This window comes from Styela clava, chromosome 15, assembly GCF_964204865.1.
Source record: "Styela clava chromosome 15, kaStyClav1.hap1.2, whole genome shotgun sequence".
Classification (NCBI taxonomy): domain Eukaryota; kingdom Metazoa; phylum Chordata; class Ascidiacea; order Stolidobranchia; family Styelidae; genus Styela; species Styela clava.
This window is the reverse complement of record NC_135264.1, coordinates 15,794,324-15,818,177: the sequence shown is the minus strand read 5'-3', so window position 1 is coordinate 15,818,177 and position 23,854 is coordinate 15,794,324. Positions and strand designations below refer to the sequence as shown.

General features: G+C 37.2%; 2 protein-coding genes across 2 annotated transcripts; one reads left to right on the top strand and one right to left on the bottom strand.

Annotated features, from left to right (window-relative positions):
* Positions 1 to 1,136: 1,136 nt before the first annotated feature.
* Positions 1,137 to 19,387, bottom strand: LOC120334445 (HEAT repeat-containing protein 6-like). Its single transcript, XM_078109363.1, has 21 exons — positions 19,151 to 19,387; positions 18,368 to 18,477; positions 17,602 to 17,758; positions 17,076 to 17,194; positions 16,647 to 16,761; positions 15,993 to 16,088; positions 15,321 to 15,464; positions 14,070 to 14,266; positions 13,154 to 13,319; positions 12,487 to 12,723; positions 11,634 to 11,826; positions 10,700 to 10,923; positions 10,366 to 10,463; positions 9,134 to 9,287; positions 8,459 to 8,593; positions 7,693 to 7,815; positions 6,195 to 6,413; positions 5,583 to 5,726; positions 3,988 to 4,119; positions 3,364 to 3,508; positions 1,137 to 3,054 (listed from the first exon to the last, which is right to left on the bottom strand). The coding sequence occupies exons 1-21, from the start codon at positions 19,295 to 19,297 to the stop codon at positions 2,504 to 2,506; spliced, it is 3,606 nt and encodes a 1,201-aa protein (XP_077965489.1). The 5' UTR covers positions 19,298 to 19,387; the 3' UTR covers positions 1,137 to 2,503.
* Positions 19,388 to 20,592: 1,205 nt separating this feature from the next.
* Positions 20,593 to 23,814, top strand: LOC144432367 (tetratricopeptide repeat protein 7B-like). Its single transcript, XM_078120381.1, has one exon. It carries the CDS (start codon positions 21,424 to 21,426, stop codon positions 23,278 to 23,280), a length of 1,857 nt encoding a protein of 618 aa, XP_077976507.1. The 5' UTR covers positions 20,593 to 21,423; the 3' UTR covers positions 23,281 to 23,814.
* Positions 23,815 to 23,854: the final 40 nt, after the last annotated feature.

Genomic DNA, 23,854 nt, shown 5'->3' with positions numbered 1-23,854 from the left:
TTTTTCACTACGTCGCTGCCTAATAACCAGTATTTGTTATTTCATAACTCCCTTTATTTTATTATCCACGTACTTCTACAGTGCGTTTTATTAGAATCGTAAAAATACAGAAGGCTTTATTGGCATCAGCAGACAATAACCAATCTTAAGCTTTGCCACATCTGCTCTTATATTTCAGTCAGTCCCATTACCTTCATTTTACCCCACTGAAGTCCCCATTAAGAAAAGGTATTTACTGTCAAAGTCTTTAGTTGATGGGAGTACCGGGTCTCCTGAAGTTCGCGCGGCATCATAGAGCTTGCTAAAGTATGGCTACGATAGTCACTGCAACTTCGCAGTGATGTAATTTTTGGATGACGTAGATAGCGGTTAGGAACGACATATACAAAATTGTTGAGCCAGGCCAACGAGAGGTACTCGCGGGGTGTACTTCGACACCAGGTTCGACAAGTAAAACCAGAAGTGTGCGATGACCCTAACTACAACAAACAGGGTCGAAAATGAAAAAAAAACCTCCATCAAAAACTACAAAAAAAAAATGGTTTTAACCTCTGTGAACCAAGCTCATGCCAGATGGGACTGGAAAAAAGACAGCGAGACCCACATCAGGATGTCTGAAAAACGGCTTCAACGCCAGTAAACACCACCAACTTTTTATTTACCTTTATCCCATAAGCAGGGTTTTCACAGTCAAGTTTGTTTTTAACCATAAAAGAAGAGTCAGACTTAAATATGACTGCTAAAACAAAAGGTAGGGTGTTCGGCATCAAAAATATTGGTTTTCAAAAGTAAATATTTCTTGAACAAAACATACGTTTGATACCATTTGCCAAAGATATCACTTTTGTGCCGGAACCGGCTGACAAAAAATTTGAATCCCACCATTGCTCCTACTGAGTGTATCTTCCTTCAGTTGGCATCTCCAGCCCCCTATAAATACTTACCGAACCCCCTAATCCAGTGTTTTTCAACCGGGGTGCCGCGGCATACCGGTGTGCCGTTAAATATTGTCAGGGGTGCCGTGGGAAATTCTCCAAGTTGTATGTCCATGCGGTGTAGCGTCCGGCAGAGTAATCGTGTGGTACTGTTCTATATCAGACCGTGGCAGCATCTGGTGGCGATTTTTTTTGTCTTTGTTTTTATTTGATTACTATTCGAGATGTACAATTCAACATCTTTCTTCAATGTTAAAAATCTTATATTTACAATATAACACTTATATTGTGAATATTAGGTATTTTCGCCATATTTTCAGCTGGTAGTGTGCCGCGGGATTTTCTCACTGAAAAAAGTGTGCCTTGGCCTGAAAAAGGTTGAAAAACACTGCCCTAATCAACGCTGATGGCTCATAGATTTGGTTCACAACAATAGTGATGGAACTCAAACCATTTCCCTAACCGTATTCATGGGAGACATAGCTATGATTCCAGGTCCTTAATAGGTTCTCGCACCAAGAAGTCGCACAACCTGATCCCTAACCTAGTACAAAACCCTAGTTCAGGTTTTGCGCCATCTTGGCGCGCATACTTCAGGAGGTCCCCTGAATATCTTTGGTCAATTACTAGTCTATTTTAGCAAAGTTGATGGTCAAAGGGCTCTAGATTCTACCAGGATTTTAAAGAATAAATATATTTAACAACCTACTTGAACAAAAATACCTGGCCGAAAAAAAGAGAGACCCAAAACAAAAAAAGGATAAAAAAATGAGTTGAAAGGGAATTTTTCGAGTAAAATGAGAAAAATTTCGCTAAAGATTGATATAAAAAATTGAAAGTGGCATATATTGCTTGAGTCTAAATACATAGCAGCTTTTCTAACAGTGCAAGTAGCTGATAGTTCTAAACTAAAACAGAAAATATGCTAATCCACTAAATTTAAAAAAAATTAAGAAAAGTTTGAAAAAGTTAGGCCATGGGAAGCCTTAATATCTGGAGGCTGAACAATGGCAAAAAAAATAGTATTTTTAGGAACATTGAGTAAAAATAAGGATAATCGAAACTAACCAGCAAGCATCCTTACTTTTCCATTCACTATGGAATTAGACTATACAGTGTGCAAAAAAGAGAGAAATTGTGCTAACATTGACATAAAAAAGTGGGAAGTAAAGATTTGTAGCAGCTAAGGTTTAATTACCGGTAACAAAAATGTATTTGGGGAAGTGAACAAAAAATCTTAAATTCAAACTAAAAATTTAATCAAACTTAAATTCAAACTTAAATTTTAGCTAAAGCAACATTTCCCCACTTGGATAATTCCAGTATTTTCTCCCCATGGGGGGGGGGGGGGTTAGTTCTCTATTGTTATCACTATCATGGTAATTTATGCATCATTCAAACGGCAAACAAGCAGGAGTACTACTGACGCACAATACTAACTAAATCTCCATCGAAGGTTGAAAAAGTAATTACTTTTTATGCATATTGAGGGGGGGGATAAAGCGATCCAAAATAACCAAAGAGAGGTAATTAACAAAAAGGCTAAGAACCACTAAAAAAACAATAGGTTATTCATTTTCGGTAAATTTGAACAAATTACAGAGTAAATTCGGATCATGGGAAATCTTGTTGTTTACGCTGATATCTGATGGTTGTATCGAGTTGTCATTTGGATCATGTGCTGAATTTGTAACAATACTTATAAGATCACAAGCTAATTGAAGATTTTCAAGCTTTTGTTTTGGCGATAGTTGCTTAGCAACTATGTATTCTTCAACTGGGTCGCTAACAACAACAGCTTGGCCATTGGTCACAGATGATTGGTCACAAGTCATGCTTGTATGACCATTTATTTTTTCCATTGCTGGCTGCTCTGTGTAATTATTTGCAGCTGGTAGATCAGATGGGTCTGCGGTCATGCTTGACTGATCACCTGAAACAGAGCTAGAAATTAAATCATTTTCTAGTTTCAACATTAATTTATCTCTGTAGATTGTTAAATAGTGATTGATGTTTTCTGTTATTCCGGACAGATTTCGACAAATTGTTGGGACGTCCTCTGGTCGAATCATTGTCGTCAAATGAACCAATGTTGTACATAGTTGCTCTTGTAGTGTATCTAGAATCAATATAAAGAGTGTTGTTTGTAGCCCGTCGTATATTTTAAGATGCTTCAAAAGTGTATGTACCAATATGGAGGTGACTAATTTTGTTCGCCTACTTCACATCAAGTTGTGTGAAGGGTCAGAAGCCTATGGGCAGAAGATATATTCACTTGACTAACACAGACAGTCCCCGAACTCGTAATAGAACTAAAATACGGAAAATTGGAATAAAATTAGGGCCTAACCCTAACCTGGTACACACACTACAGGTGTCCTATTTTTTACAATAATCGATTGAACTTACTGAGAGCCTCGATACTTACCTCTGAACTTATACTCAGTAAAATTAGCAGCCATGTCACTATCTTCAAACCCATGGATTAAAGATCGATATATTTCACTAAACATTGATCCAAACTGATCTCTCTTGATCGGGGTTGAAAGAGCCAATGCGGCTTTGATTCGAACCTGAAAATAAAGTTTTTTATGAAGCTCAAAATATCTTTAAAATGTGGTGATTTGAGTCTTAAAATCTAGCAAGCATCAAACAGTCACGACATTTGACCCTGCTGTCTTATACTGTTCGTCCTTTAATAGCATGGTGTTTTGATTTGAAAGTAATTTTTTCGTTTGTGCAGGTTAAAGACCCTTAGCTGAAGTTTGAGCTGATAAAAGCCCAGTGTCTGATTTTATTTACACAGTGTTTCTCAACCTGGTCTCTCAGGCCCACAAGCGGTTATGGGCCTTGGAGAGAGGATATTTGAAATGAACCTGCGGAAGGTCCCGAGGAAATGTCATCAATTACAAACTGAAAAATGAGTGGATTGGCGCTAGAGGTCAAACCAAGTATTGGAAGTTTAACTTGACAATCTGATAAGTAGACACAAGGATTAGTTTGGTCATTGACACAACCCCACAAATATTAAAATTATTTGAAATTTCCTCACCTTGAAATTTTTGCAGGAGGTAACGCTGTTACACAGTGCTTGATATATATGATCTGTCCACTTGGTGTCACCCAAGAGAAGCTCTTTATTTCGTAAAAAGTTACTGCAGGCAGTACAAGCATTCCATCGAACCTAGAATTGAAAATGAAGTAAATAATGTTTTTACCCACGTACGGAGGCCTTATTTTGATCACTAAATAGTAGGCCTCTACAATAATAAGAAAGGGAAATCTTTTTTATTTTGTCAACCAAAATACGTCATCAATACTAAAAAGATATGTAACACAAATAAAATAGTTCTTGGTATTGACGGGAGGGAGCGATACGACCATGCAGTCATCGAGGTCAACTCCCAGTCTATTTGCTGATGTGATTAAGGTTCACATTAAAGATGACTATTAGAAAATTTTAAAAACTCGATGTGGTAATCTCAGAAAACTATTGGGGGAGTTACAATAGTCACTGACATTGATGTTATTTGAATGATTTTGTCCTGCTCAGTAGCGCAGTTGTTTTCAACCTTTTGGGTAGTCTAGAACAGGTGTGTGCAAACTGCGGCCCGCGGGCCAAATGCGGCCCGCAAGAAGAAGTTGTGCGGCCCGCAGAGAAATAACAATTTTGAATGGTGTACCCGCAAAACGAGTATTTATTCTCTTTCGTCGCAAAGCCCATACCAGTCATATTAGCAAAACAAGCTAGCAAAATTCTGTTGCAAAATACACGATTTATTTTACAAAAACGTGTTTCTCACTGCCTTCGTTTGAAGTCGGGGTGATAAAAAATTTAAATAGCAGTTTCTTCAGAAGTTTATGCATTTTAAATCTACTATTTCTGCAAGAACCCCTAATAATGCTGTAAGATCAATAGCAAATATAGGCAATTTTTGTGCTTGCAACTACCAGAAAGCCTGAATTAAATAAAGGTGCGGCCGGCGGCTTCACCCAGTTACTTGTATTTGGCCCGCCAATAAAAAAGGTTGCACACCCCTGGTCTAGAACACCAATGAAACATTCCAAAGACCAAAGGGACGCCTACACAATACTTGTAAGGCCGTAAGAAGAATTGCATGAACGGCGCTCTGCTAGCAGACCCCAGTTAGAAACAATTGCAATAATCAGGAGAGCGATATATCGTCAATCGAAGAAATCAGAGGTTCACAACTTGGTGCGGCGGAAATGTATTGGGCGTTCGATGGACGGGAACCACCCTTTGCTATTATTTGTTAACTCAGTATACACGTATAAATAGTAAATGCTCATAAACATAACAAAAGTAACTCCCAAGACACCAACATGTAGGAGCTCTCAAGTACAGAGCACATGGCTACTTCACCTTCACAGCTGGTTGGTCATGATCAGTCATCTACAACTGATGACATCACAGGTCATGCTCAGCCATCTGGGAAAATGCTAGTTGCCAGAAATACAATAAAGATACAGTTAACACCAACTGATTTCTATAGTATTTAAAAATGTATTCCATTTGTCAAAGAAACCCTGTTATAAAAATCGTTCAACAGCGCACTATCTCTTTTAAAATAGCTACTTGACTAGAGCCTAGTTCTGAGCAAATTCCATCACAAAAAAACAACTAACCTTGACCATAACATCCCCAGCCACCATATCAGCTAGAATATGCGTTGACTGCAACATTAATTCCTCAAATTTGTGATCCTGCAAATAATTTGTGTCAGAGAATCTGAGTAGATTTCCAAGCACTCTCATCATGTTGAAGACAACCTGTAAAAAGATATTTATAAAGCATTAAAGCAGGATCTTTTGACACAGTGGAAAGAATAGGATTTAGCCCAGGGGAAGGGGAGTAAATTGGACTGGTTAATCATATGGCACATTTCAGCCTCCGTCTGGTTGCTAGTCCATGTCGGGTACCAGTTTGCAACAAAAACAGTAGATGGATATATATTCTATTTAGTTCTACGAGTGTCCGTGGCTGGTGCTGTTCTAGTAGTACTCTTCCTATTTTCAATCGCAAGCTCTGAATCTTGGTTCAGGCAAATTAGCAACTCCTCTATCAGTACTCTTTACACTTTCAGTTGAGATCTTGGAACTGGAAGTTAGCTTGTATAAAAAAGTGAACACCAGATCACTATTAGAAAGTTTTCATGATTCAACATACCTTAACTTTATCATCGTTACCATGTATTGCTGTCTCAAACATTGCAAATAAAAGTGAACAACTCCACATACCTTAACTTTATCATTGATAGCCTGTATTGCTTTCTCAAACATTCGTATCAAAAGTGAACACTGGAATTCATCAGTGAACCCTCCATGCATTTCTTTATTAATAACCAAAGTATCGGTGAGATTTCCGAGTGACCAAGCAGCGTTCGCACGAACGATTAGGAACGGATCTTCGAGAAGTCGTAACACGACATTCGTGACGTCTTCTAAGAAGGCTACATCCTGAAAATTTAATAAATTTTCAAAAATCTATAGAGTAGTGAGGACCACAACGATGGACGCAAAACTGATTTTACTTTTCCCTTCATAAAAAAACTCCACATTCTTCCTAGTTTCATTGTTTGATAAAGTTATTTCAAAAATTGTTTTCACTTTGTTGAGCATGAATTGTTTGAACATAATGGGATTTGGAATCTACCAATCAAAATAACATTATAAATATTACTAGAATGACAAACAGGGGACCGTGAGAGCAAAAAGCCACGAGCCATAAAAGTTTAGAAACCACTACTATAGAGGGTGGGGAATGGTTGTCTTTGCAATTTCATTGTTCAATCGCAACTTCACTTAGAGAATAGTATTCTTTACTTCTAAGCCCTCAGCACTTCAATGATCAATGTTAACTTCGCTCAGAGTAAAGTCTGCTTTGTTTCTGAGTTAGTATGTTAAGCCCTCAGCACTTCAATGATCAATGTTAACTTCGCTCAGAGTAAAGTCTGCTTTGTTTCTGAGTTGGTATGTTAAGCCCTCAGCACTTCAATGATCAATGTTAACTTCGCTCAGAGTAAAGTCTGCTTTGTTTCTGAGTTAGTATGTTAAGCCCTCAGCACTTCAATGATCAATGTTAACTTCGCTCAGAGTAAAGTCTGCTTTGTTTCTGAGTTAGTATGTTAAGCCCTCAGCACTTCAATGATCAATGTTAACTTCGCTCAGAGTAAAGTCTGCTTTGTTTCTGAGTTGGTATGTTAAGCCCTCAGCACTTCAATGATCAATGTTAACTTCGCTCAGAGTAAAGTCTGCTTTGTTTCTGAGTTAGTATGTTAAGCCCTCAGCACTTCAATGATCAATGTTAACTTCGCTCAGAGTAAAGTCTGCTTTGTTTCTGAGTTAGTATGTTAAGCCCTCAGCACTTCAATGATCAATGTTAACTTCGCTCAGAGTAAAGTCTGCTTTGTATCTGGGTTAGTATGTATGTCTACAATAGCTCTGGAAACTTCATTGGCCACCGTAACTTGCAGTATTGACTGGAATCTAACAAAAGTGACTGGTTCAGGCGCTCCATAAGTATGTGTGCCAATATGGAGGTAACTAATTTTGTTCGCCTACTTTACATCAAGTTGAGTAAAGGGACTGAAACCTATGGGCAGGGGGTATATTCACTTAACTAACACAAGACAGTCCCGAACTCGTAATAGAACTAAAATAAGGAAAATCGGAATAAAATTATGGCCTAACTCTAACTTGGTACACATTCAACGAGAGTACCGCTGTTCCAACATACCTCTCTCAATGTAGAAAACATAACATAGACGCCCAAAGCCCGAACAGCCGGGGCTCGCACAAGAGCGTTCTCATCCGACGTGAATCCTAGTGGCAGAGTTAGACAGAATATTTGAAGGTTTTTCTGAAAATAACAAAAGCAGAAAAATTATATTAGTTGAAAAGATTGATAGTAAACTAATCAGACCAAAGGGTACTAGAATATTGTGTGTTGAACTGCAAGTAATAAAAAGATAAATAAATTATAATAAAAGTAACATAATAACTCTCTGCAAAATAAGTCTATTCATTGACTTGCATTAATATCATATTCTGTACTCCTGCAGTATGTGCAACAAGATGGCGGACACTGGAACGTAGTATGTGTACCAGGTTAGGCCATAATTTCAGATACAAATACTACAGGAGTCACCTGGCTAGTCCCCGAACTCGTAATATAACTAAAATAAGGAAAATTGGAATAAAATTATGACCTAACCCTAACCTGGTACACATACTACGTTCTGGTGTCTGCCATCTTTGTTCACATACTATGGAAGTACCCATAGTCTAACTATAATGAGTTCTAAACAGTTGGACCTTCTCATCTTATAGCTAAAGCTTTGTACATATCAATGGCAGTTTGTGGAGCCTTGCTTGTAGTGGTGAACATGAAAAAACATGGAAAAATACTGGTAATCGAGGTTCCAGTCCTTTTAAGAATAGTAGCTCTGTACCGTGACTGTTCGTACAGATTGGTGAAACATAAAAAAACATCAAAAAAATACCGGTAATCTTGGAAACACTAGAGGTCCAATATTCGACAACGAATCACATCCTTTGCCTTGTAACACCGGGCTACTACGATCCTGCATGACTGCTTGTAAGGGGCCTTGAAGTACTTTAATCCATAGATTGAGACTCTGTGAAATGAAGCAATGTGTTAATACAATTATGTGAATGTCCGTGATTTAGTTTGTATACTTGGCCATTTTATATCTAAATTAAAATATTTATACATACATATTGGATGCAAATTTTGACATTATGTATATTTCTGCCACTAAAAAAAAAATATTTTGATTAACACATTTCTCTCTTAAAAACTATGGTGTATTTTAAGAATTGTGATGATAATATTATTAGGTACTCCCAAAGTATGTGAACCAAGATGGCGGACATCGATGTAGTATGTATACCAGGTTAGAGTTAGGCCATAATTTTATTCCAATTTTCCTTATTTTAGTTCTATTACGAGTTCTGGGACTAGCCAAGTGACTCCTGTAGTATTTGTACCTAAAATTATGGCCAAACCCTTACCCCTACACATACTACGTTCCGGTGTCTACTATCTCGGTTCACATACTTCAGGAGTGCCTATTGTTATAGCATAATTTTGGTTCGTTTGATAGTTGTAAATTCTGAAGTTAGAATTTCAGATACAATTTATAGTTGAAACTTGCCTCATCTTCAATAGCTTTTGATGGAGAACTTTTCATCATTTGTAACAAACTGCTTCCCAATTCTTCAAGTAACTTCCCTGCATTTACGCGAACTTGTGATGTTGAGTCTTCTAAGCATTGGCAAACAACATTGCCTATAGTATTTATGTAGTCTCTGTGAAGAATTTGTTGTTTTTCTTTATTTTGAGCAATTGAAATCTTTGGCACTCGCAATTGAAATCTTATGACTTTATAATCATCTATGCAACTATGATTAAATATATAAGTATCAAAAAGCTATTCCATTGTAGAAACTTGCCCTCCCTCTTTTGAAATGTGAAAAAAAGCATTTTTCCATGATACATAGCAATTTTTCGTAGCTTAAAACGCTTCTTAGACCCGCAAGGCTCAAATTTTCCGGCCTCAGGCCTCGGCCCTACACGCTGGCCCAGTGCTCTTCAACCGGGTATACGGTATACCAGAGTGGGTGCTCCCGAAGTATGCGAACCAAGATGGCGGACATCGGAACGTAACATGGGTAACAGGTTTGGGTTAGGCGATAATTTTTTTCCAATTTTCCCTATTTTAGTCCTATTATCAGTTCGAAGACTAGCCAAGAGCCTCCCGTAGTATTTATACCTAAAATTATGGCCTAACCCCAACCTAGTACACATATTACATTACGATGTCCGCCATCTTGGTTCGCATACTTCGGGAGCCCCCCAGAGTGAAAGTGTGTAACGAACCATAGGTTATAGAACTAGGGTATAGAACTGATAAAGGGTATACAGAGGGTGTACAGCTATAATAACAATACAAACGCAGCGCACATGAAATATAAAATGTCATTTACTCTAAGAACCGACGTGACCACATCGTCCACATCACAAATTATATAGATAATGCTGTCACATGTCTAGTTGGTGATTCCGGCAGCCATGCACTTCGTTTGATTAGCGTTGAATATTACATTATTCCCGTTGCCGCTAAGGCCGTAAGACACATTTATAACTTGCGGACACTAGCCTATTAGATTGCATGATGATACTGCAGTACAATATATGCTTAAATTCAATGTTCATTTAAGTCTTAAATAAGGTATACGAAGTTCTCGAAAAATTGTAAAAGGTATACCACGATAAAAAAGGTTGAAGAACACTGCGCTAGCCTGCCTATGCGGTCTAACTTGGCAATCACAAATTTCAGTGCCATCCCTTTTGAAATTTCCTGACGCCACTTAGTAGCAAACTCACTTAACAACAGGCAAATATCCTTTTGTAATCTTCGTTAATGTCTGTAAGGCTTCAACTCTGAGAGGAAGTGGAACTTCTGATTGGTCCACTTCAGTATACTGAAAAGAGAAGATTATGTTAGACTTAAAATCTTTGGTACTTTATGATTAATGATTGGATTTCGGTACTCCTGAAGTATGTGAACTAGGATGGTGGGCACCGGAACGTAGTATGTGTACCCGGTTAGGTATCATCATTTATTTTCAAAATCTATTTCGTTTTGCACTGAATATCAGGAAAATGAACAAAATTATTGATTTACAATAAAATATTAACATAAAATCACAAGATCTACCTGTGAAGACCCTTGTGCTGGCACTCTTCTTGTTTGCGTAGCAATCATCACACATTGATCAATCAGCCAAGATCCAAAACCACTGTTGCCAGACATCTCCCTGTGTTCTACTGGAGTATGGTTGCCAGAGGTAGACAACACTGGAGTATGGTTGCCAGATGTAGGCAATATAGGAGTATGGTTGCCAGAATTTGATTGCCTTGTTGCGTACAGTGGTGTGGAGTCTATAAACAATAGAACATTGATTCCCAACGTATTAGGACTTGTGGCCCCCCTCAAGGGGTTCTAGCACCCATGGCCCCGTTTATCATTCCAGTGGTATTTTTGTGTTATTATGATTGGTATTAGATTCCTCATTTTTTAGCGTCAAAGCCATATTTTTAATATGCAATTATGACATATGAATCCTATCTTCCAAAACTTGTTTCTTCTTGTGTGTGAACTCTCAGCTAACTCACTGAGTCACAGATTTTGTGATTTCACGTACAATGACATATCTTCGATCAAATGCGATCGAAAAAAAAATGCGATTCAATTCTGAAATCATCAGGTATTCAAAAATGCCCAGCCCTAATCATTAGTTAATGACCCATAAAAAAGGGTAAATAAGTCTTTACACAAAATGATGGGGAATAAAAAGTTTTAAAATAAGCAAAAGAGGAAAGGGGGCTCCCGAAGTATGCGAACCAAGATGGCGGACATCGGAATGTAATATGTGTACTAGGTTAGGGTTAGGCCATAATTTTATCTATAAACACTACGGGAGGCTCTTGGCTAGTCTTCGAACTGATAATAGGACTAAAATAAGGAAAATTGGAAAAAAATTATCGCCTAACCCTAATCTGTTACCCATGTTACGTTCCGATGTCCGCCATCTTGGTTCGCATACTTCGGGAGCACCCGGAAAGTATGAAAAAGTTTGGGGACCACTAACCTGTCAAAATGCTTGCAACTTCACCCATTGGAGCTGATGTTGATGTAACAGCCCCCAACAAAACAAGACTTGCAACCTTGACATTCAAATCTCGAGATGTTGTTAAAAAATATCTGGCTTGCGATGAAACTTTAACAAGCAAACCCGGTTTCATTTTACGATATGGTGTGTTAGACACGAGTGTGGAAAGTGTCTGATAGTAAAAACAATAAAACCAGTTAGGAAATCCTACTACAGCATTTGAGCTGAGCCCACTTTGATGAAATGGTTTTATTTTCCCGCCAGAATCCCATAAGCCTAACCATGATATGATGACACCATGGAAATATGACATCACAATCTGGGATGATGTCATCACAAACAGGTATGATGACGCAACAACAACAGCCATGCATGATGCCATCACGCTAGGTATGATCTCACTGACGATATCACAAGGTATCAAGATTTGCCGTACATTTACACAGTACGCACGGGTCTGTAGTTTGGCTCAAAGCTAGACTTTGATTATCCCTGAAAACAAAGAAATTCACTCCAGGGGTAGTTGTATCATACACACCATTTTTTGAAGCTTGAAACCCTTTTTAGGCCGTCAAGAATCTTGAAAACCCGCTGTTTTTTCAACCTGACTTTTCATAAGAAAAACTTCATTACCCTCCTCCTTTGAAAATTCCTGGTTACGCTCCTGATTATCACTATAATTAGTCTGACATTCTGTTGAAATCAAGATTTCAACTCCTAATTCCGGAAATTTAAAAATACGCTTCCACCCGTCTCAAACTTGAAAACAAGCTAAACACAGATTTCGACTGCACAGTCCCAGATAAAACACATTTTCAAATCAAAAGCCCACCTTTAGTAACTGCGTCAAAGCCATGCTCGACTGCTCCCTGCTTGAAGTTGAAAGTAATTGTTTATGGATCTCTCGAATAGAGGCCGCTAGAGAGACAGAAAACGGTACAAACGACGAAGTTGCGTGCTGTGATGGTGACCCCGTCTCCTCTGCTGCAAACGACAAATACCAACGACTGCCTTCAAGCATAGCGCCCACTACTCCGAGAGCAGCAGCACGACATTTGGGGGCAGAGTCCTGAAATGTAAGTTTTTGAAATTGTTTTTTTTTGTTAAAATTTAGAGATAATTTCTTAAACAAATTTGATTTGCACAGAATTTAAAAAAATGTGGTCTCGATCCCCTTATAGGACCATGAGCAAAGCCATTTAATTCCCAAGACTCCACTAATCCGCAAATATTTGTAAGATTTAATTTATTTTGGATATTCAGATTTCTTTATTGTTTAGGGATTGCTCTACATATTTTCAATGTATTTTTTGGAATAAAACATACTGTACTTTCTTCTTACTATCTGCTATTTGTAGCTCATTGTCAGTTATAGTTACTTTTGAGTTGGGAAGCGATACATGACAAATTCTAAAACAGGGCACGACTTGAAAAGTTTGAAAACCACATAAAGAAGGTTCGTTCACATTTTTATTAGAGACTAGAGAAATCATCTTTACCTGTCTAAAACTAGTAAATAATGAAGAAGCGTTCTGCATGACCGATGAATATTCTGGCAAAAATGAAGACCAGTAACCAAGCATAGTGTGTTTGTCTGTTTTCTTGATTGTAAGATACAACACACTCAGACACATCTGACGAATTTTACTCAAGAAAGATCGAAGTCTGAAATAACAAATATCAGTCCCAATGATAGTACTCCTGAAGTATGCGCACCAAAATGTCGCATAACCTGAACCCTAACCTGGTACACAACCTGAGTTCAGGTTGTGCGCCATCTTGGTGCGCATACTTCAGGAGGCTTTCAAATGCAATTCGCTCTGGACTAGGATCTCTACAAGCATTATATACATTGGGGATGAATTAATAAGTTAAATAAGCATTTTTCATTAGAATGTCAGAGTTTACAATTTTCCAAAATTCAGAAAATAAAAAAAAAATCTCATTCTCAATCAAGCTCCAAACTTCATGATACCAAGCTGAGATAATAAAACTTTGGCCCATTCAAGTCTTTTCTAGTAGACTGATAATAATACTTAAATTGAAATAATTATTCTCCAGCTTACACTTTTATTTTACTCATCTCTATTAGAAGACTGAAATTTAATAAAAACAAATTCAGAATTTTGACTTCCATTTCTGGAAAGATTGCAAATGCGACTCCGGATACAATGAAAACTTGGTACTCCCGAAGTATGTGAACCAAGACGGTACCAAGTTAGGCCATCATTTTATTCCAATTTTCCTTATTTTAGTTCCATTACGAGTCCGGGGATTATCCAAGTGACTCCTGTAGTATATGTACCTAATATTACCACTAACCTGGTAAACATACTACATTCCGAGGTCCGCCACCTTGGTTCACATACTTCAAGGGTACCGAAACTTAACTTCAATGCCCTGGTCAATACTTACTTAGCTCTTTGTGCTCCTTCTGTGTCAGAATATTCAGACTCTGAACTTGTGACTCTAATCCATGAAGGACGACCTCTAACCCCCGACATTTGACCTTGATCAAAACTCAATTGCTCAATTCCTTGAACAACATCCGTAGAACTCGCAACCTCTCTCGGTTTTGATTTGGACTTGGGTTTTCGTTTCTTTTTTTTAACCTAAAACAGAATAGTAAATCACACAATTTACAACACGATTTATCTAATTTTGTGGCTCCCAAAGGTAAACGACTTAAGAAAGCCAATATAATGGAATTGTTACGAATATACTCATGATTAAACTGTGATAATGGCGTAACAATAGGTGGTATCTAGAACTCAAAAAGTAAATACAATATTAATGTTAACAAACTATTTCACTTAAGTTCTTAAGTTCGGTGTTAGTTTTAACAGACCCACATCATATGCTGTTAAAAATCTGTGCCTAACCAATAAGGAAGGATAATGTTCCATTTACAACGCAAACGACATTAATGCGATGGATGAGGTTGCTTTTTACTGCACAATTCAACAATTCTCGGAGCAATTTGTGACATGCAAACTCGTAGGTCCGACTCTACGTCAAGTCTCGACTAGGGCTGGGCATTTTCGAATACCTTGTGATTTCAGAATCGAATCGAATAATTTTTTCGAATCGAATCGAATACTTGAAAATATAAAATTGTAAGCGACTTTATCATAGTAATTGGTCCTTTCAACAAATGAATTACTGAAGACATAGAATAAAACACTCAGATAGATTACTGAGCGTTCACACAGAATAACAAACACGTTTTATCAATACCTCACTACAGAAAATAGTCATATGTTAGAATTTCGTTGAAAAAATATGACTTCAATGAAAAATAAATTGGAGAATTCCCCTCGACCATTAGCGGAAAGATAAAAACAAGATGGCGGCAATTCGAAATTCCAGTCTGAACCGATTCGAATAATTTACTATTCGATTCGATTCGAATATTCGATTCGAAATGCCCAGCCCTAGTCTCGACCTGTATTTTGTTATCATATTGGTAAGAGCCGAAAATGTTGCCTCACACATGTAGGCAAAAAGCAATAAAATTTTAACTGCTTTGTGTGAGAGCTATCAATATTCAGACCCCAGTTTAGGAAACCCTGCACGCTGATATTTGATTTAGATCTGGATTTAAGAATACCAATTTAAACAACTCTGAAAACTACAAACATTTTCCCTTTATGAGGTCACACTTACATGAGATTTAGCTGGTGTGCTCTGTGGAGTGTCTTGTTGTTTTTCGTCTCCTTGTTTCGAAGAATAAAGCTCTGGAATTGGAATTGGCTGTAACTCATCTGAAGTGCTGTCAGAAAGGCCAGGGAGGCCATAAACCATGAATTTCTAAACAAATGAAAATAAATGATAATAGAACGAGAGTATTTCAAAATACACCATTAATTAACCCGATCAGAATCAGAACTTCAAGTAAAAATGTCTAAAAAGTAATTTAATCAAAATGACAATAAAACTGTCTCTGAATCAGTGGCGTAGTCAGGGGAGTAGTATTGGGGGTCGAAACCCCCCTTCTGAAATGTAAAAAAAGAATCATCTTTCTGTATCAGTATCAGACCCTAAAGACTAATGATAACACACATATTCCAGCTAGCTGTTTCGATAAAAATCCCCCCCTCCCTGAAAAACTTCTGGCCACGCCCCTGCTCTGAATGATTCACATACCCGCTGGTTGGTTGTGGCCTCCACCTCCGCCATCTTTCATTTACAGCAAAATAACTGTAGAAATCAAAATCCACGACATGGAGACCAAATTTGTAACAAAAAAATATATTTCCTTTCTTCAAAGCTTATTTAATAAGTCTTAACGACTTTGCTTTATATTAGAATTCTAAAAAATCAAAAATAGGCAAATACCTTTAAAACAGTTAGAAGTGGTCCAATATGTGACATATGGATACTAGAAGACGTACTCAGTATATTGTGAAGGCCCTTTGATAAAGAGAAAATCATCTGAAATAAAAGAAACACGGTTGAACTATGTTGGGTTTTTTATACAGTGCCTGTTTCACTACTATTTTTAAAATAACAGTAATTCTTTCGGTCGGGTATTACCTACCCAAATTGTAACACCTAATGTGAGATATTAGCTGCGGGATTTGAACTACAGATGTGTAACTTGCGATATCAACACTGTTAAGTCCATGACTTGCACCGCTAGTTCATCGCACCCTTACTTACGGCATCAATGCTTATATATTAAAAAATTTCTGCAAAGTTAGTTGCCACTTCAGAAGTATCAGGGTGATAATGGGAATTATCCATGCATCTGAACTCTGAAACAATTAACTAAGTAACTAATCTAATACCCAACATGGACTAGTAACTGGATGAGAGACCGTGGTTCACCATATGAATGAGATTTATCGCCAGCGATCCATCCCTGGGATAAATATCAAAATTCTAACCTACTTTATGATGAAGCTGTATTATTACATTACCCCAGTCTCACCAAAATATATAACCGATATATAACAACAATACTGAATAAAAATACAAAACCAATCTCACCCTGCACATAATAACATCATATGGGGGAGCAACCGATAAATCTTGCAAAATAAAAATAAATAATTTCAAACATATTTCGAGATTCTCATCGGATAATGTTTCGTTGGATTCAGACCTAAAAGAAAAAAAATGTGTTTGTTTATATTCATTCATTGAAATCAAGAGGGTGCGGTTGTCCAATTTAATGAAGCATTCGACTTAACCTTGATAGCATGAAAAGTTACACACCTTATATTCAAATCACATGCACACCACCAAAGTGCAATATATTGGGTTATTCAGACTCAAAGTACACAGATCACAGTAAGACATTAAACGCACAAATTTAGCGGAAAGTTAGGGGCCACTGATTTGAGGATAACTTAGGCCCCATTCGTTATCAAAAAATTATGACACCCACTCAAAACAACTTATGAAAGTTTGACTCACAATAGGCAGATTCCAGCAAGACATTGGACAGCCGTTCTTCTGATGTCGAGATCTACAGACTTGGTTTTAATAATTGAGGGAACGGATTGATCACTTGGCTGGAGTAGATGTGACATATTCTAAGAAAATAATGAATTGTAAATAAAATGACGATGTGGGAATAGTATCACTAAAAAAGTTGCAGTATATTTTGCAAAAATATCAAATATTTGTTTTCGGAAGCGTGGCCGACGGAGGAAGCCGTAACCGACCAGCGGTTTCGTGAACCACCCTACGGCAGCGAGGAGTCCAGCAATCCTCTCGCACATAACTATCCCAGCACAAGATACACACGCAGGGTAATCAGAGATGCGTCGGTGAGTGTATTCCTAGCACCGCCGAGCCAAAGGTGTTCGTGATTACGTAATTTCTCATTAGTATTTTCATGCCTTTATCTACATTCAAATCAATACGAACATCAATTTTTTCATGATGAAAAATAAAAAACTGAATCTATAAGTGAAAGGTTTAATATTTGAATACATACCTCTGGAGATATATGAGGTCCATTCTGGTACGTAGCCGCTGCGAAAGCATCTAACATTGATTGCAGAGAGACAGGATTATTCATGCATGAAGACCATAATCCATGAAGCATAGCAAGCAATTTGTTGACAGAATGCGGTTCAAGTACAATTCCTTGGCTGGAATGGATAATTTAACAATTTGATTGAAATTTGAAATATCTTTTATTTAACAGTATAGGATGAAAGGCTTGCATGTGTCAAAGTTTTCGTTATCAGAATGTTAGGAGTTCGAGTCTGAAGCGATAGTCAAAATTTGATACTCCAGTAGTATGTGTATCAGGTTAAGGTTAAAGCCATAATTTTTTTCCGATTTTCCCTATTTTAGTTCTTTTACGAGTTCGGGGACTGTCTGTGTTAGCCAAGGGAATATACCCGCCCATAGGTTTCAGTCCATTTACACAACTTAATGTAAAATAGGTGAAAAATTAGTTACTTCCATATTGGTACAAATACTTCTGGGGCGCCTACAATTTTTCTACCCCAAAGCTGGGAGTGCAGTGTAAGCCAAGATAATTTTAAACCTAGAGTTGATTGTAAATTTTTTCCGACCCCAAAGACTTAAATTAACAAAACACTGCAGACTTGATAAAATATTACTAGTTTAATGAAATGTGAAGAATTCTACATATATCATAAGTCAGAATAAAGTCCTTGAAGCTCCGAAGAAAACTACGCAGAGCAGGAAATTAAAGATAAGGAAAGTAAAGAAATAAAAATTGTTTTTACCTTGAAGTTAGTTGTACAATTAACTGGAAATATTTGTTCAAAAGAAACTCATTTTTTGTTGAAGTCAGTTTTGTATTTATTGCAAAATGACAAAGCACCTCACCAGCAATCTGGAAAAAACAATCTGAGTTTATTTTGACTGTATAATCAGCATAAACTAATGACAAAAACAAAGATAATTGCGAGTTAAGTATAGTTTAGTACCACAAGTACTTCAAGCTGGCGAAGCGTAACGATTTTTGCATATGTTATTTTAATCCCACACCTGACACCTTCCAAAAATTAGGTCAGTACGACATCACAATCACGTCATAGAGCTTGCCAAAGAATACCTACAATCGCCCCAAAATGGCATCTGCGCCGACGATGGAGAACTCACTAACATCAGCGTTCTCTCTCATATCGGGATCGGTGCGACAAGAAAACGAGAGAAATAGCTTGCTCGATTTCGGATAATTGTCCGCGCGTTTTGGATGACAGTTCGTATAGTAAGAATGAAGTGCCAAACTACGACATCACAGTCTGACAGTGACGTAATTTTTGAATGAAGCAGTCGGGCAGGGGTTAGGATTGACATGCCGAAATTGTTATGCTACGCCCACTACAGCACTAGAAGAACTTGAGGTACGAACTACGCTAGAGCCATGCGTTGCAGGGTTGATGAAATTCGAACCAGTTGCCAATACAAAAATTCGATTCTAGTTCAAATTAGACTACTTGAAGATGCCTAGCCTAATTTTATTACATAGTAGGCCTATCCTTCGAATTTTGAAATATACCCACCGTTCTTGTTATTGCAAAAATCCTTTTTGTATAATTCAATTTCAACAAATCATCCAAGATAATTTCCAAATCAACTTCCGAGGATCCTGAATCACTTTCCAAACATCGCACAAATAATTGCGAAAACACATCACTCTGTTCATCCATATTTACTTAAAATCCGGATCTAAAAGAGAGCCACAGAAGAACAAATCACTTTTCGCTACCGTAACAACGATTCAGCACACAGCATTGCTTCACTTTCAACTCTCGAATGACATCTCGCGACTAGCTCAATTCGGATTAAATAATCAAAACGCCCTTTCGTGTATGACTTTGAATTGACGAGGATAGCAAATCTTCGGTGACATCTCGCGATCAGTTCAATTCGATATTACCATTTATAACGTCCTCAACCGTATAACTTTTAATTGACGAGGATAGCAAAATACAAAACTCGTTTGCGGCATTTATCGGATAGTACGATTCATCGTATGCTAAATTTTAGATTCCTTTTTTGCCAAATTTCCACGGCGTCGGAATTTAAGGTTTTTTTTTAATGACAATAGAGAAATTCGCAGAAAAAAAGACAGAAAGTAAAAAATCAGGTTCGAAGGTCAAAGAGACACCAATCGATTTTGAGCAGTTGTGGTTACAGCCGGACAGCGTTTTTATTAAAAAGGAGTTTTTCTGTCTTTCCAGTGCGATGGATAGGCGTGAGATGCATCGTGCTAAGTGTTAGGAATAATACGCTCGCCACTACACGTCTGATTACTGTGCGTGGGCTCGCAGGTTCGAATTCCATGCTGGGATAATTACGGTACCGGTATGTGCGAAAAGATTGCTGAACTCCTGACCTCAGTCCCTGCCTGCTGCCGCAGGGACCACTGGTCGATTACGACTTCGTCCAAAGATACCGTAAATATTTACTTCAAAACTTCGCAATCCCTGTTAAACTGCCTCATTTAAACAGATACCGGTAACAGTCATAATTTCTTTGAGTGGACAATCGATCTTTTTGACCTCTCAAGTCTTCCCCGCTGCCTTCCGATTATACGGGTAAGGCATAAAACTCTCACATTTCATTTTAGTTTCATCTTGGACTTTTTTTGTCCCACCCCACATTTTATTTTAATTATTCAACACTGCGATTGTACATTTTATTTGCATTTAAAGTTAATTTCTCTCTTTATAGACACTATAGTGTTCGATATATATAAATAAAATGACAAGTTTACAAACAACTCCAACCACCGCCTTATCATCACCTCCTTCCACCACTAAAACAGAGGTTAAAAAGTCGACTCGTCCAATCGGACCAGATGGAAAACCACTAAAGCCTTGTTGTGTATGCTTGGAAACAAAAGGAGTCAGAGATGAATGTATAATCAACAAAGGCGAAGAAAATTGCAAAGGGTTAATCGAAGCTCATAAACAATGTATGAGAGACTTGGGATTTAACGTTTGAATAATTTCTTCAATCATATTTTTTTCTTGAACTTGCGAAAACTGAGTTTTGATCAGATGTCTGGGAAGTAAACAAAATATCGCTGTACATAACATCTCTCGATGGATATAATGAGGAGAATTTTTAATCGTATCTTTGCGACTATTTAAAGGCAACCACCAATAAAAAAATTTTGGTTAGTGTAAGTTAAATTGGGCAACACTTATTGAACTAGTGAAAACGAGTTTTGATCAGATGTCTAGGAATTGAAAAAAAATATCACTGTACGTAATATCACTCAAGAGATAATATTTTAAAAATTTACCAAGGCATTTTCATATTTTGGCTCCTAGTATGACTCGGTAGAAGCAGTAACCAAGGAATAATTTTTGGATATCGTAGATTCGATTGAAAAATAGTGTAATCCAGATATATAAAAACATTTTCAAAATGATTTGAAATAAAAATGCTTCCTTTTTTTATTATGAAGATAAAATTCTATCCCCTTCCAACCTTTCATCGAATTTGGTAGCAAGAATTTTTGAATTATTTCGAACTTTTCGATGATGCTTTAGTTTTATTGGTTATTTGTGGCTTCAAATTAATGTACAAACAAGCATTATAGATTCTTGTTATGTATGGGAGTAATCATACAGTTGTTATCATATGTATGGGCTCACATGGATGTATTTGTTTTGTTTTGTGTCTCTGTAGGTGCCAATGTCAGTGTGTTAGATTTTATGTTCCTGTGTGCCTTCTTTATTTTAATTAATTAATTTAACGTGGTAAATTTTTTTTTTAGAATTTAAGATAATTCAAATTTCTAACTTTTTATACCGTTTTCAAAATGTCCTCGAAACGACATAAAATTGAAAATGAAATTATAAAACATAGAAATGAAGGCAGTTGCTCGAAAATCGACGAAGCTTCAAAGTTATTGTCGAAAAAATGTGGTTCCGCCGACCCCGCAGTTTTGCTCTTAGAGGGGGAGGTTAAACTTGAGACGTATCTTCAAGAAAATCCACCAAGGCGAGAAAATGTTGCGAAATCTAAGAAAGATCTTGCGCAATTGAAAGTGAAATTACAAGAAGTTATGGCATCCGAATGCAAAGATACTCTATTTGACATAAAGAAAGAGTCTTGCCTGCTTTTATGCAGATTACTCTATGCGCAAGGGAACACCAAAGCCTGTATTAACATGATGAAAAACTTGGATTTAGAAAAAATGGGACAAGAGGAACATTGTTACCAAATAAGACTCGTTTCTGAAGTTTATGCGATAAAAGGACTTTGCTTGGAACATTCAAGGTTAAAATTTGCCTCTGGGGAAATTTTAGACGATAAAGAAATAATTCAATCTTACGAACGCTCGACTGAAATAGCGTTTGATTATATAGCGGAATTTGAAAGGCTTCAGGGTCAAGGGTTAACTGCCGAGCCTCCGATAAGTCATGGTATGGAACTTGCATTTCAAAGAGGTCCGTTACTTCATATGAAAAATGGGGACGTTGAAATCGGGATTGAAAAACTACGAAAAGTGTTGCAATCAAAGATCACATCTTCTGTGCAGCAAACTTTGGCTCGAGATCTGGCAACAGTGCTTATCAGAGGAATTTCTGATGTCACATACAAATCTCCTACTTCCACACAAAACGGGGATGATCCTGAGGGTTCAAAGGCAAAAAAATTAGTTTTAAAACATGGTGGTGGAAGTCCGACAGCTACATTTACAATTTCGCCGATTGAACGGTCTTTTTCACCAACTGATTGCACACAAGAATCAATTTTACTTCTTATCATTTCCGAGACAATGTTTAATACCGACCCTATTTTGGATATGTCGCCTGAATATTCAGAAGCCCGCTCCGAGCTTTTGCGGAATTCAAGAACGCTCTATGATCTCCTAGCGGTCGCATTGGGTGAATATTCACAATATGAAATGTTTGCAAAAAGCATTGAAGCCTCGCTGAAATACGCTTACAAGGAATTCCATATTTGGTTTCAGTATGGGTTATCATTACAATCCGCTGGTAGACTGGATCGAGCAGTTAGAGTATTTATGGAATGCAGCCAGATCCGGCCCGAAAATCCAGCACCGTATCTATTAGCAGCGAAAATATGCTTTGAAAGTTTAAATGACATCGAGACTGGGATAGATTTTGCTAAAAAAGCATTGAATTCTGCTTCAGTTATTCCGCAAAATGACGATGAGAATGAAAATTTTGATGATTATTTGTCCGCTGTGCATTTAGCAGTCGGAATGGGATATTCGTATCTTTGCGTTGACGGCACACCAAGAAATAAAGTCAAAGAGCTTCGTTCGAAAGCAATTTTACATTTCAATGAAGGTCATAACGTTGACCCTCAAGACTATAAGCCACTTCTCTTTATGGCTGTCGAAATGGCTTTGGATCGAAGAATAAATGATGCGATAACGCATGTGAAAGAGGCATTAGAACTGCAACCATACGATTTAAATTGTTTACATCTTTTAGTTCTTTTACTCACGGCACAAAAGCAATTTAAAAAGGCTTTCACAATTCTGGAAACAGCATGTAAATTTTACCCAGAAAACATAAACCTTCTCTTCACAAAATGTAAAATGGAAATGTACGTCGGCCGCGACAAGGAAGCTTTGTGTACATGTCACTCAACACTTATTGAACTAGTGAAAACGAGTTTTGATCAGATGTCTAGGAATTGAAAAAAAATATCACTGTACGTAATATCACTCAAGAGATAATATTTTAAAAATTTACCAAGGCATTTTCATATTTTGGCTCCTAGTATGACTCGGTAGAAGCAGTAACCAAGGAATAATTTTTGGATATCGTAGATTCGATTGAAAAATAGTGTAATCCAGATATATAAAAACATTTTCAAAATGATTTGAAATAAAAATGCTTCCTTTTTTTATTATGAAGATAAAATTCTATCCCCTTCCAACCTTTCATCGAATTTGGTAGCAAGAATTTTTGAATTATTTCGAACTTTTCGATGATGCTTTAGTTTTATTGGTTATTTGTGGCTTCAAATTAATGTACAAACAAGCATTATAGATTCTTGTTATGTATGGGAGTAATCATACAGTTGTTATCATATGTATGGGCTCACATGGATGTATTTGTTTTGTTTTGTGTCTCTGTAGGTGCCAATGTCAGTGTGTTAGATTTTATGTTCCTGTGTGCCTTCTTTATTTTAATTAATTAATTTAACGTGGTAAATTTTTTTTTTAGAATTTAAGATAATTCAAATTTCTAACTTTTTATACCGTTTTC